At 43.4% G+C, this 15,477-nt stretch overlaps 1 protein-coding gene across 7 annotated transcripts in view; it reads right to left on the reverse strand.

Moving 5' to 3' along the window:
- The window catches only part of MAP3K4 (mitogen-activated protein kinase kinase kinase 4), a 464,119-nt gene that overhangs the window by 165,628 nt on the left and 283,014 nt on the right, over positions 1–15,477 (reverse strand). For all 7 annotated transcript variants that reach the window (XM_029594154.1, XM_029594153.1, XM_029594149.1 and 4 more), the window contains 2 exons: positions 10,432–10,698; positions 3,897–4,046 (listed from right to left, as the gene is read on the reverse strand). In XM_029594154.1, coding sequence (XP_029450014.1) covers positions 3,897–4,046; positions 10,432–10,698 — 417 coding nt within the window. The remainder of the gene's footprint in view (positions 1–3,896; positions 4,047–10,431; positions 10,699–15,477) is intronic.

Below are 15,477 nucleotides of genomic sequence, written 5' to 3' on the forward strand. Positions count from 1 at the left end.
TACAGACATGGGACAGGTTGACCCTAACATGGTTAGGTAGAATAGCGGCCATTAAAATGACTCTACTCCCACGGCTAGCGTACTTATTTCAAACCTCACCGTGTATAGTGCCCTCTCATTATTTAAGTGGGCTACAGGCAAATATTTTCTTCTTCATCTGGAAAAGGAGACCTTTCTGCTTCACGGGGGGAGTGGAAGCTGTGCGTAGATGCACACACAAAACTGACGGTGGGTGGAGTGCCAGCGGCCTGCAGTGTTTCTTTTTCTTCAGATGCCGGCAGGTTGAATGCCAGCAGCCTCTCCCCTTCTTCAGCAGCCAGTGGGTTAGGCTCCACCGGTGGTACCAGAGGTCTCTCTTGTGGCCACCGGCCCGCTGCCTTCTGCAACTGCACAGTAAGCACACCCAGTCGCACCAGGCCTGCATCCATTGCTTAATGGTACTTAACCAGTGCCCAACAAAATCTAATGCATCAGTAAATGATGTTGATTTTGGCACAAAAAACTGGCTTGAACTTAATATAAGCATACAATGCCTTGCTAAAGTCTTCACACCCTTGCACATTTTTCACATTCAATTGTTTAAAAAATTCAAATCATAATGCATTAGTTTATTTCACAACATACTCTACGCTTTAATCATAACAATGACAAATATTCCAAAAGTATTTATGAATTAAAAAGTCCACAAAAGTTTTGATTGCATAAGTCTTCATACCCCATTGACAATACATTGTGGAAGCCCCTTTTGCAGCAATAATAGCCATAAGTTATTTAGGATTAAGTTCTACCAACTTTGCTCAGGAGAGTGATGTAGTTCTTGCTTCTTGGCAGAAGAGATTGTAGACTGCAAGACTTGCCACAGATTTTCTATTGGATTCAGGCCTGGGCTATGATTGGGCACTCAAGGACATTCATTTTCTTCTTGCTTAACCACTCCACTGTTGCTTTTTCTGTGCGCTTAAGATCTTGTCTTGCTGAAGAGTAAATCTTCTCCCCATTCCAGATCTATGGTAGACTAGAAGTTTTCTTCCAAAAACTCCCTGCATGTTGCACCATACATCTTTCCTTTGATCATCACAAGCATCCCTGTCTTCACTGTTGCAAAGCATCCCCACAACATAATGCTGCCACCACTATGCTTTACTGCAGGGATGGTGTTAGCAGGATGATGGGTTGTGTTTTACACTGCACATATTACTTAGAATTGAGACCAAAAGTTCCACTTTAGTCTCTTCAGGTCACAAAACTTTCTCCTACATTTGCATTCTCCCGTAAGTGTTTCTTTGCAAATAACGTTCTCCTAGAGTTCTTTCGGAACCTTCTTGCTTAACATGCTTTGACCTTTACTTCAAATTCCGACATACAACAGAAATAGCTTGATTCTTCATCCAGCAGTATTTGAATCAACTCAAGCATTGTGATTGGACATGAGTGGGCTCTAATTTATTAGGGGCCTTAAGATATTTTGAACTGAAGCTAATCTGGGTTTGCTATGACAAAGTGTGATAAAAAGAGTCAGTTTGAAATGGGGATACGTGTGCATCTAGGTGTTTGCCAATTTCCTTCTGTTTGCTTTTTCAATTTACACATGTAAGTTCCACAGCATATGAAAAATATAAACATATGTGGACATTGTTGTGGGAATGGACACCATCCTGCAGCATCTGATGAACCTGACATACATACTTATTTTCCAATATCATTGAACATGCACATAATTTTCCTAGTAATGGAAACATGCCCAGAAGATGAAAAAAAAGGATAGACATTGGTTTAAGACATTCTCCAGTACTTCCCTTACAAGTCTGTTTTTTCAGAATGTGTCACACATATCAACATTTGAAAGCACTTCACATGATCTATGCACCTAGGATCAATTTCATTGCATAACTGATGATTTTGAGGGAGGAGGAATAGCCTAGTGGTTAGAGCAGTGGGCTATGAACCAGGAGACCAGGGTTTGAATCTTGCTGTTGCTCCTTGTGACCCTTGGGCAAGTCACTTTACCCTCCATTGCCTCAGGTACAAAACTTAGATTGTAAGCCCTCTGGGGATACAGAAATACCTACAGTACCTGAAAGTAAACTGATGTGGTATATACCAACTGATATTGGTATATACAAATAATAAATAAATAAATTTTTGCTGTGCATTAGGGTAACTAGCTTTAGGAATGAAGGAATGTTACACAAAGCAAGACCCAAGAGAACCCAAAGCCATAACATATAATTTGGGACTCTATTCAAAGTCAGTGTTAACATTTTCAGAAGAGATGGCAGGCTTATTTGCACTGAAGGATGAGCTGCATCACTGTAGCCTGTGTACCTGGATGTGGGGGAACTGGTGATTATTGGGGTACGATTCCTGCTGCACAAGTTCTAATCTCTGCTCAAATGCCCATGCACAAGCAAAATAGGGGATTTACTTCACACCAATCACTCAGTGCTCTGTCTCAAATTATAAAGCATCCAATGCACTCTTGTTATATTCAGGGAAAGCAGCATCTAGATGAGTCTGTGCAGGGGTCATGCTGCTCTTGTCCGTGCTGTGGTAAGTCATGTTCTGGGGAAGTAGGACCCTTTAATTAACAAAAGTAAAGGCTCACCCTTGCATCTCTGTCAGAGGGAGCCAGAAGAGAGACATGGTGGGTTCAAAAGAAATCACTTTGTGGCTTTTTTTTAAAGAGGTAGCCAATATAGGGAGCTTGTATAAGTCCTTTGCTCCATCCTTCGGTTATAAGTACAAGGACGCTGCTGTCAAAATTGTACATTTGAGAATAGAACCATCTTCCTGTAGTGTTCCAGCAGATGGTGCTGTTGCGATGACGCTGCTGGAAGCAGGGAAAGCCATTCCTGCCAGCTGCCACACATATTATCAGGCCAATGACCATTGTTGAGAGGATGGGGTGAACCAAAAGGCCGAAGAGGTAAAAGGCAAGGAGGAGGGGTGCAAAAAAGGGGAGAAAGTGTGGCAAAGGAGTGAAGAAAAATACAGGCAGAAAAGAGGGAGAGATGAGGACGAGAAAGGCAGAAGATGGGGAGGGTTAAGGAGAGATGGTTTAAAAAGGCTAAAGCACAATTCAGATGAACAAAACCATCAGGATCTCCCCTTTTCATTCAGATTTATAATTCCTTCTGTGGGAAAGATTAGTGTTTAGGAGCTGCACTTAATCATTTCCACCACAATGAATTTAAGTGGAACAGGGCACTGCGGTGATGGTCAAACTGTGCAGCTAACACACCGAAGAATGAAAAGTAAGAATTTGACAATCACGGAGAAAGGGGAGGAAATTTCAACAACAATTTCAGAGATGCAAACATTTTATCCCAAAAACAGTAAAACATATTAGGGAAAACATCAACTAAGCAAAAAACATCAGCACAAAAGTTCTGAGCAATCTGCTAGTACCTACAGCTTTAAGAAAGACAGGAAGAAACAGAAAGGCTCCCATATCTGAAACAGCAGCATAATACTTCTCTGTGGCTCAGATGTACTAAATTTTCCCCAGACACAAAATACAGAAAACCCTTTAGAACGTCTGACACTGCATCAGTAAACCTGAATATTGTGCATTTTAAAGTCATAGCCTCTTGGGGGATCTGGTAAAAGGAAAGAAACCACAATACTAGAATACAATTCAATACACCTCTCCAAACTTTTCTCAGGACTTGCACCATACTTATAACTTGCAGAAAATCAATCATTAGGCCTGTGTAATTAGTTAAAATCTGGTTCAAATACTATACTTAAAATCATGACCTTACCCAACCCTAGATAGTTATGTCTTGCAAGCACACTGTTGCCATTGTGGTGACAGTCATTGAACTTACTAACATTTGGAAGACAATATGAAGACAAGGAGAAGTTGTGGCCAAGAGAGCCAGATCCATGTATACCTTCAGTTGCTGCAGGGCTTTGGCGATCACTGTTTGGCTAGATGTCTGCTCATGGCACAGCGACAGGAGTCCCTCGATTGACTGCTGGAAAGCTTTCCTCTGACTCACCAGATGGGCAGACTGCATCACCACCAGAAGGAGGTTATCCACCTATGAATGCAAGAGATGACAAATACTGAATTTCACAGAAATGCCAATCTGAAAAGTACATTAACCTACTGTAATTTGAAACTGTGGAGAAAGTTTAGAATCTCCTTACCCCCTCCCACTTGGGATTCTGGAAACACAAGATCTTTTCACCAAAACTAAAAGGTGGTTTCTTTTAAATGCAAGATCGTTACCATTATTATCTATGCTACAAGACCCTTCTATGAATATTCAGGAGATGGAAAAAGCAGAGGTGCTTACCTGTAACAGGTGTTCTCCCAGGACAGCAGGATGTAGTCCTCACATATGGGTGACGTCACTGGACAGAGCCCTATCATGGAAAACTTTGTCAAAGTTTCTAGAAAGCTTTGACTGGCACACTGAGTACACTGAGCATGCCCAGCATGCCAATATCCTTGTGTCCACAGGGGTCTCCCTTCAGTCTCGTTTGTAGCAAAAAGTGCAAGCAAAAAATAAAATAAAAAACTTTAGTGGACCCAACTCCACGGGGTGGCAGGTGGGTTTCGTGAGGACTACATCCTGCTGTCCTGGGAGAACACCTGTTACAGGTCAGCAACTCTGCTTTCTCCCAGGACAAGCAGGATGGTCGTCCTCACATATGGGTGATTAGCAAGCTACAGGCTGACTCGTATTACAACAGGCCAATAGCAGACAGCTCGTGTGGAGGCACAATAATTGGGGTGCTATTGGCAATGATGAGGCAGCCTGACATCACAGCAGGTGGTTGTGGAAGGAGTTGGGGATTATCGTGGAAGAAAGCTTTTCAAGACAGGTTGGCCAAAGGCAGAGTCTTGACAGACTTTCATTGATAATTAGTAGGGGGCTGCGAATGTGTGAAGATAGCTACAAGTCACAGCCTAGGAAATAGTGGCAACTGGTACTGAACCATAGTGTGGTACCAATGTTGTCATGGCTGTTATAGAATGTGCCTGCACTCACCCTAGAGAGGAAGGCCTGGTGCATCATAGCAGAATTCGATACAGTCTGCTAGTCGGAGAGAGTCTGTTTGCCCACTTGAACTTGCAGCTTGTCTTTTGTCAAAGAAGGAAAGAGTTAGGTGTAATTCCTATGGAGTGTAGTGCGGTCTAGATAGAATGTAAGTGTACTCTTACAGTCCAAGGAATGGAAAACCCTCTCGCCCTGGTGATAGAGAGGTACTGGGAAAAAGTGGGCAGTGTATATTCTGAGTAAGGTGAGAGGCTGCTTTTACCTTAAGAAGAATATGAGGCTGAGTACGTAGAACCACTCGGTCACGAAGGAACGCAGTGTCGGGTGAGTATGCAACAAGGGCTTGTAACTCACTGACCCTGTTAGCAGAAGTGATGGCTATGAGGGAAAGAAGTTCCAATGTCAGACTGTTAAAGTTATAGGAATGCAAAGGCTCGAACGGGGAACGTAGGAGTCTTGTAAGCACTAAATGTAGGCCCCATTCCGTAACCAGTGAACATAGAGGCGGCTTAATCAGTGGATAACCCATGGTAAGCTGACACAGAAGGGGTTGAACAGTTAATCGGGCATCCCCACTCCCAAGTGGTACGCCGAATTGGAACTGAGGTGTACCCATGAGGAGGATGTCTGGGGACCAGAATCCAAGGGTATGTTAGAAAGCTTAAGAGAAAAGGAGTTGTATACAAAAAGGTATTAAGCCTATTTTTCTATGTGCCATGTGGTAAATCATGCCATTTCAAATGGTAAGATTTACGTGTGGAAGGCTGTTGTGACGCTACCAGTACCTGAGAACATCAGTGAGTCTGTGATATGAGACTGACCTGTGAGCAGGCGAATTGGTTACTGGAGTGATAGGTTGAGAAGTGTGGGAAAGCATACTTGTCGCGGTCAGGACGTGGATCTGCAAAACAGTGAACCCCTTCCTGTTGTAGCATAATGAGAGTTTCGGCTATGAGAGGCGTCGAAAGAGACACATAAAGGCCTTTGTTGCAGAGCGAGCAAAGGCGTCCATGGGAACATATTCTGATACATGTGTGGGGAGTAGAATCTGTCCACCGTATGGTTCGATTTGGACGCAGAGGGCAAGGTCGGTTGACCTCAGCGCTAGAAGATTTTGCTCGCTACACATGTAGTCAGAACCATTCAAGAGGATGGAAACATCTATGAAGAAGGTCTGCTAGTGCATTCGGTAAGTCTGTTAGACAAGTGGCCCGGGGGTGCATGGAGTGTGCAAGGACTGAAGGCTAGAGCTGCGCAGCTTCCTGGCAGAGCAGCTAAGAGGCTGTGCATGCTTGTGTTGGAATACCACATTGCCACTATGCTGTCTGTCTGTATGCACAAAGGTTTGTTGCAGAGACAGTATTTTAAGGCATAAAAGGCATAACTCATGGCTCGAAGCTCCAGGAAGTTGATGTGAAACTCTGTATGGAGCAGAATAGACACATATTGGGTTGGGAAGATGTGGATTCATAAGAACATAAGAAAATGCCATACTGGGTCAGACCAATGGTCCATCAAGCCCAGCATCCTGCTTCCAACAGTGGCCAATCCAGGCCACAAGAACCTGGCAAGTACCCAAAAACTAAGTCTATTCCATGTTACCATTGCTAATGGCAGTGGCTATTCTCTAGGTGAACTTAATAGCAGGTAAGGTAGTGTAGGGAAAAATTATTTGTGAAGTAAAACTTCAAGTATTTACGTGAGGAAAAGTTGTGAGAAATCTCTCACAGAGCTCCTGAACGAGAGGCAAACTGCAGTGCGGAAAAAGAGACTGAAGGGAGACCCCTGTGGACCCAGGGATGGCGGCATGCTGGGAATGCTCAGTGCACTCGCAGGCCGATACAGTACAGTGCGCTCCGACGGAGCCTGCTCTTAGACGCGCGTTTTCCCTCACCCCTTATTCAGTAAGGGAAGGAAAACGCGCGTCCAACCCGTGGCACCTAATAGCGCCCTCAACATGCAAATACATGTTGATGGCCCTATTAGGTATGCGCGCGGGATACAGAAAGTTAAACGTGCAGCCAAGCCGCACGTTTTACTTTCAGAAATTAGCGCCTTCCCAAAGGTAGGCTTTAATTTCTTCCGGCACCGGGAAAGTGCACAGAAAAGCAGTAAAAACTGCTTTTCTGTGCACCCTCCGACTTAATATCATGGCGATATTAAGTCAGAGGTCCCGAAGAGTAAAAAAAGTTAAAAAAAAATTTGAATTCGGCCCTCGGCTGTCGGGCCGAAAACCGGACGCTCAATTTTGCCGGCATCCGGTTTCTGAGCCCGTGGCTGTCAGCCGGCTCGAGAACAGATGCCGGCAAAATTGAGAGTCAGCTGTCAAACCCGCTGACAGCCGCCACTCCGGGCTAAAAGGAGGCGCTATGGACGCGCTAGTGTCCCTAGCGCCTCCTTTTCCCCGTTTCTACTGCACTACCTAATTTGAATACTGAATCGTGCGCACCGGCGACGGGCTGGTGCGCGCGCCGGGAGGGCAGGCATTCGTCCGCTCTCCCGTGGACTTTACTGAATCGGCCTGTCAGTGTACTAGTCAAAGCTTTCTAGAAACTTTGACAAAGTTTTCCGTGATAGGGCTCCATCCAGTGACGTCACCTATATGTGAGGACTATCATCCTGCTTGTCCTGGAAGAAATATATTTATACAATGTGATACTGGCAATTACTGTGCAAACATCTGCAAAGGCCTTTAAAAGATTCAAAACCACCAGTTAATACTGAAGACCTAGCCCCTGTTCCTAAAATACCCGGTCACATATAACAGCTATCTTTAAAATAATACAGGCACCAAAATAGGCTCCTACTATATGTTACAAGAACAGTGACTGGATGGATAAAGTACTAAGTCTATTAATGAATTCTTGCAAGAACTGCAAATATGGTGTAAAATCCTTCCAAGTATGGGGAAAAGAAAATTAAATTTTGAAAATAATTTGAATTGAACATTCTGTACAATTTAGCAACTCATGTTCTATTATAAACCAAATTTGTAACCTATCATTAAAACTTGTGTCCTATTATAAACCACATTTGTAACCTATCATTAAAATCATCCATTGTACCTGAAGCCTGGAGGTGGCCAATGTAACCCCAATATTTAAAAAAGGCACCAGGGACGATCCGGGTAACTATAGACCAGTGAGCCTGACTTCAGTGCGGGAAAAATAGTGGAAATTATTCTCAAGATCAAAATCGTAGAGCATATAGAAAGACATGGTTTAATGGAACACAGTCAACATGGATTTACCCAAGGGAAGTCTTGCCTAACAAATCTGCTTCATTTTTTGAAGGGGTTAATAAACATGTGGATAAAGGTGAACCGTAGATGTAGTGTATTTGGATTTCCAGAAGGCGTTTGACAAAGTCCCTCATGAGAGGCTTCTAAGAAAACTAAAAAGTCATGGGATAGGAGGCGATGTCCTTTCGTGGATTACAAACCGGTTAAAAGACAGAAAACAGAATAGGATTAAATGGTCAATTTTCTCAGTGGAAAAGGGGTAAACAGTGAAGACTCAGGGATCTGTACTTGGACAGGTGCTTTTCAATATATATATATATAAATGATCTGGAAAGATCATTGAGTGAGGTTATCAAATTTGCAGATGATACAAAATTATTCAGAGTAGTTAAATCACAAACAGATTGTGATACATTACAGGAGGACCTTGCAAAACTGGAAGATTGGGCATCCAAATGGCACTTGAAATTTAGTGTGGACAAGTGCAAGGTGTTGCATATAGGGAAAAATAACCCTTGCTGTAGTTACATGATGTTAGGTTCCATATTAGGAACTACCACCCAGGAAAAAGATCTAGGCATCATAGTGAATAATATTTTAAAATCGTCGGTTCAGTGTGCTGCAGCAGTCAAAAAAGCAAACAGAATGTTAGGAATTATTAGGAAGGGAATGGTTAATAAAACGGGAAATGTCATAATGCCTCTATATTGCTCCATGGTGAGACCGCACCTTGAATACTGTGTACAATTCTGGTCGCCGCATCTCAAAAGAGATAGTGTTGCGATGGAGAAGGTACAGAGAAGGGCAACCAAAATGATAAAGGGGATGGAACAGTTCCCCTATGAGGAAAGGCTGAAGAGGTTAGGGCTGTTCAGCTTGGAGAACAGACAGCTGAGGGGGGATATGATAGAGGTCTTTAAGATCATGAGAGGTCTTTAACGAGTAGATGTGAATCGGTTATTTGCACTTTCGAATAATAGAAGGACTAGGGGGCATTCCATGAAGTTAGCAAGTAACACATTTAAGACTAATCGGAGAAAATTCTTTTTCACTCAACGCACAATAAAGCTCTGGAATTTGTTGCCAGAGGATGTGGTTAGTGCAGTTAGTGTGGCTGGGTTCAAAAAAGGTTTGGATAAGTTCTTGGAGAATTCCATTAATGGCTATCAATCAAGTTTACTTAGGGAATAGCCATTGCTATTAATTGCATCAGTAGCATGGGATCTTCTTAGTGTTTGGGTAATTGCCAGGTTCTTGTGGCCTGGTTTGGCTTCTGTTGGAAACAGGATGCTGATCTTGATGGACCCTTGGTCTGACCCAGCATGGCAATTTCTTATGTTCTTATAATGCACACATTCATGCAAAGGAAAAATATTCCTGACTTATCTGGCCTCACCTCAAAATTCAATCCATCTTTGTATATTAATGATCTGTTTTTTCAGTTTTGTAGATATTAACAGCTCTATATATAGTGTATTTATTTGTTTCATTTTATTGTGATTTTTTTTATTCTGTCAATTATATTTTGTATTTATTGTTTTAACCATTATGTATGTATGTGAGCAACTTAGAATTTCAGATGCGACATATACATTTTTTAAATAAATAATGAAAGATTACAGTATCACAATGCATGTCCTAACTGAACTTCCTCATGTGAATATTTGCATTTCGTTTGGTCTGCATATTGATCAGTATGTGCACCGCATGAGTTATATTTCTTATCACTTCACATGCCAACCGGCAATGTCTTACCTTACAGAGATATTGCTAAGCCAGTACTGTGAATGCACAAAGGACATAACCCAAGGCTTTGGCATCAGGCAGCAAAGCAGCTGCACATTTACTCTGCTAATGCCATGACCCTTCGCCAACATCTCTCCCTCCCTCTCCCCTAAAGGACATGTTATGAAAATCATAAAACCTGAATGCTTACCACTTCAGATTTGCCACCTATATGGTTTTCAACCCCTTTAAGAACAGGCAACTACCCTTCCCTCTGGAACAAATGCAATCTAAACATCATGTGAGGAATTCATTTATTGGCCAAATGTAAGAATAATCTGAAGATGTTACAGTTGTTGAACTGTTGAGATCATTCAGGCTTCAATGAAAAAAAATCCAGCCACAGAAATTAAGAGCATACGTAAAATTCAGATAACTCTGAAAGAGACATACCTGCATACTTCTAAGAGTATCAGTGGTTTCCACTTGAGGTATTATTTTAATAGGCTGCCCTTCCCATGAGCTCCAGCTATCATCCTGTTCCTGATCTTTATCCCTGTGCTTCGTCATGAGCAAATAAGCTTCATATGTAACTTCCTCAGAATCTTTTGAGCAGTCCTTTCCTGCAGCTGCATTGAGGAGCTGCAAAATTATAGACTTCTCACCCGAAAGGTTATCCGGGATAAACACATGCAAGTTTTCTAACCCAGGAATCTGCACCTACAAAAGAAAAACAAGAAAGTTAAATAAATTCTTGAATCCCCACAGTAACCCTCAATTAAGTCTTTGCTTTGGCTGATTCAACCACCTCCTTTATCCTTCCTTCCACTTTACAACCCCTTCCAACTCCTTTTTGGTCCTCCTGCTTAGTTAGCAAGTTTATGGCATCACTTTGTGCTTTGCTTTAAACTTCTCAAACTTTGGCTAAAAGCCCACTACAAATGCAAACAGATAATAAATGACAGGGGGGTCAAGCAATGGATCATTATTACAAGATTGCTCCAGGTCACCGAGGATGAACTAAGTCACTTCTAGTTTTGCTCCACGGCCTGTATAGACTCCAAATTCTATTTCATTAGGAAAAATCCAAGCTATAGATTCAAGCAAACCAGACCTACTGAGGGTCCAAGATGGCAGCATACTGAGAGAACATGGTGTTTGGAGCTGTGATTTATTTTAAAAATTTGCCATGGTTAAACACAAGGGGAAAGTGAGGGGTCCCACCCCAGCAGTTTTCCCATCTGAACCTACCCAGCAGTTGTAGGCGAGGTTTGGGAGAGTTATTGGAGAAACCAGCTGCTCCTTTTCTCCCGAGCTGCATAAAAGAGGCTGTTAGATGTGCCAACAGCAAGGGCAGCTGGGGGAGCAAAGCCTCTGGTTCTCATGGGAACTGCGAGTGCTGGGAAAGCTGAGATTCCACAAGTGACACCGCGCGGCCATGAGAAAGCTGATGCAAGACCAACTTTACACTCAGCAGCCACTGGATCAATGGTGACTTGGTGAGCTCTTTTGGCTCAACAATAGCTGTTGTAGCACTTGCTGGCCTGATCACCAGGTCCACTTCTAACAAACCAGCTGCCATAACCCTTAGACTTGATTCATGAACAGGGTGTTTTTCTTTAGTTATATCAACTTCAGATATACATAAGCAAATGCAGATCTCTGGCAGGCCTGGAGTAGAAAATCAGGCAGCTGGAGCAACAAGTCACTCAGATGTCTGCTACCCAGGTGGGATTAGTGGGGGACAAATCTGTACTGCATCACAAGGTAGAAAACTTGTAGAATTTTTTAAAAACATTTGAATGATGATGCGCTGAACACTCTTGTAGTTCCACTATCCATTAGTAAGGCTTATTTGCTGCCATTTGGTAAACGTTCAGGGTGACAAAATGTTCCCCAAGTGGAAGGTCAATTGTCATTCAACAGTCTTGATATGACAAGCCTTCTAGGGAGGTCATCTTATGAACAAACATCTGGAGGGACACTTCTTGTAACCTGTGTGCTCCCCCATGACCAGAACTCAATCATGCATTTGTTTATTCATAATAGGCCCACATTATTTCTCTGTCAGAAACTGTGGTTATTTCCACATTTTCTAGAAATACACAACAGCATAGGAAAAAGTTTTACAATGCAACAAGCAGCTATTGTTTTGGGTATACTGTGTGTGTTATGATGTCCTTGTAAGTGCGTGTATTAACTGAAAGATGTTCAATATCTGCTATTCTGTTTTAGGCTGACATATAGGATTTGTAACGGTTTGATAATTTTTATGCAACCATGCCTTTAAGTGTGTTTGTTACATTCATATTTTGTTTTTTATTACTGATTTTATAATAGTTTTGGTTTTTTTTAAATCATGTTTGGTTTTATTTTTTAAATGCTTTCATTATGCTTATCTATATACCATTGTGATCCACCATGACCTTGTGCAATGGCAGCAACTTGGTCACCAGTGGGGCGGGAATGCCATATCGTTCTGTAGAAATTCCAGAATCATGGGAATCTTGGCCGTTCGCGGGGATACCCCACGGTCCTCGCACCAGGCTTCGAATATTCTCCAGATCCGTATGTATGCCAGAGACGTTGAGAACTTCCGCGCGCGGAGCAGGGTGTCAATCATGGCCTTTGAGTAACTGTGTTTCAGGCAAGACCTCTCAAGGGCCAGACCGTAAGAGAATCGAGACGGATCTTCATGAAGAATCAGGCCCTGCTGGAGAAGGTCCCTGAGTGGAGGTAGGCACAGAGGGCTCCTTGCAAGGAGTCTTTACAGGTCTGCGTACCATGGGCGTTTTGGCCAATCCGGGGCCACTAGCAGAACTAGTCCCCTGTGGTGTTCTATCTTGCAGATGATCTTGCCCAGTAGTGGCCATGGGGGGAAAGCATACAGTAAGTTCTACTCTGGCCAGGTCTGGACGAGGGTGTCGATCCCTTGGGAGTGCGACTCTTGTCTGTGGCTGAAGAACCTGGGGACTTGGGCATTGAGAGAGGTGGCCAGTAGGTCCATGGGCATTGAGAGAGGTGGCCAGTAGGTCCATGACTGGGAGGTCCCAGTGATTTACTATCAGTTGGAAGGCTCTGGTCGACAGTACCCATTCCCCCAGGTCCAGGCTGCTGAGGAAGTCCGCTGAGACAGTGTCTTTCCCTGTGATGTGGGAGGCCGAGATCCCTTGTAGGTTTACCTCCGCCCATGCCATGAGGGGGTTTATCTCCAGAGACACCTGCTGGCTCCTGGTTCCCCCCTGGCAGTTGATGTAGGCAACCGTTGTAGCGTTGTCAGACATTACTCTAATTGCTTGCCCTTGCCGCCTGTGGCTGAATCGCAGGCACGCTAGTCTAACTGCTCGAGCTTCCAGGTGGTTTATGTTCCATCCCCCCTCCTCCTTGTTCCATTGTCCCTGGGCCGTCAGTTCCTGGCAGTGGGCTCCCCCCACCCTTGGACGCTCGCATCTGTGATGAGCATGATCCAGTTCGGTGGGGATAGGCTTACTCCTCTGCTTAGGTGGTCTTCCTGTAGCCACCACCGAAGCTGAGAATGTATCTCTGCTGGAAGTTGGAGGCAAATTGAGTAGTCTTGGGACAGTAGGTTCCAGCCTGACAGTAAGCAGCATTGGAGTAGAGAGCTCTTGCCCACGGTACAACCTCCAGGGTTGATGCCATGAGCCCGAGGACTTGAAGATAGTGCCATACCTTGGGACGCACACTGGTCTTCAATAGTTGTAATTGCTCCATCAGCTTTCTCCTCCTCGGGGGAGGGAGGAAGACCTTGTTCTGTTTGGTATAAAAACAGGCCCCCAGGTACTCTAAATACTGAGAGGGCTGTAGAATGCTCTTGACTGTATTCACGACCCAACCGAGTTCCAGCAGTAGGTTCTTGACTCTGCTGGTTACCTACAGGCTCTCTTCCGAAGACTTCGCCTTGATCAGCCAATCATCCAAGTAAGGGCGTACCAAGATCCCTTCCTTCCTCAGTGTTGCTGCCACGACCATCATAATTTTGGAGAATGTTCTGGGGGCGGTTGCCAGGCTGAAGTGAAGCGCTCAGAACTGGTAATGGTGTCCCAGTACCGCAAAGCATAGAAAACGCTGGTGGTCTTGATGGATGTGAAGGTAGGCTTCGGAAAGGTCAAGGGAAGTTAGAACTCTCCCAGTTGTACTGCCATTATTACAGAGTTAATAAACATGTGGATAAAGGTGAACCGGTAGATATAGTATACTTGGATTTTCAGAAGGCGTTTGACAAAGTTCCTCATGAGAGGCTTCTAGGAAAAGTAAAAAGTCATGGGATAGGTGGCGATGTCCTTTCATGGATTGTAAACTGGCTAAAAGACAGGAAACAGAGAGTAGGATTAAATGGACAATTTCTCAGTGGAAGGGAGTGGACAGTGGAGTGCCTCAGGGATCTGTATTGGGACCCTTACTTTTCAATATATTTATAAATGATCTGGAAAGAAATATGACGAGTGAGATAATCAAATTTGCAGATGACACAAAATTGTTCAGAGTAGTTAAATCACAAGCAGATTGTGATAAATTGCAGGAAGACCTTGTGAGACTGGAAAATTGGGCATCCAAATGGCAGATGAAATTTAATGTGGATAAGTGCAAGGTGATGCATATAGGGGAAAATAACTCATGCTATAATTACACAATGTTGGGTTCCATATTAGGTGCTACATCCCAAGAAAGAGATCTAGGTGTCATAATGGATAACACATTGAAATCGTCGGTTCAGAATGTTGGGAATTATTAGAAAGGGAATGGTGAATAAAATGGAAAATGTCATAATGCCTCTGTATCGCTCCATGGTGAGACCGCACCTTGAATATTGTGTATAATTCTGGTCGCCGCATCTCAAAAAAGATATAATTGCGATGGAGAAGGTACAGAGAAGGGCTACCAAAATGATAAGGGGAATGGAACAACTTGCCTACGAGGAAAGACTAAAGAGGTTAGGACTTTTCAGCTTGGAGAAGAGACGACTGAGGGGGGATATGATAGAGGTGTTTAAAATCATGAGAGGTCTAGAACGGGTAGATGTGAATCGGTTATTTACTCTTTCGGATAGTAGAAAGACTAGGGGGCACTCCATGATGTTAGCATGGGACACATTTAAAACTAAATCGGAGAAAGTTCTTTTTTACTCAACGCACAATTAAACTCTGGAATTTGTTACCAGAGGATGTGGTCAGTGCAGTTAGTATAGCTGTGTTTAAAAAAGGATTGGATAAGTTCTTGGAAGAGAAGTCCATTACCTGCTATTAAGTTCACTTAGAGAATAGCCACTGACATTAGCAATGGTAACATGGAATAGACTTAGTTTTTGGGTACTTGCCAGGTTCTTATGGCCTGGATTGGCCACTGTTGGAAACAGGATGCTGGGCTTGATGGACCCTTGGTCTGACCCAGTATGGCATTTTCTTATGTTCTTAGAGTCTCCATGCGGAAGTGTAGTATCCGCAGATGATGGTTGACGTTCTTGAGGTCCAAGATGGGTCG

The sequence above is a fragment of the Rhinatrema bivittatum genome, chromosome 3 (assembly GCF_901001135.1).
Source record: "Rhinatrema bivittatum chromosome 3, aRhiBiv1.1, whole genome shotgun sequence".
Lineage (NCBI taxonomy): Eukaryota > Metazoa > Chordata > Amphibia > Gymnophiona > Rhinatrematidae > Rhinatrema > Rhinatrema bivittatum.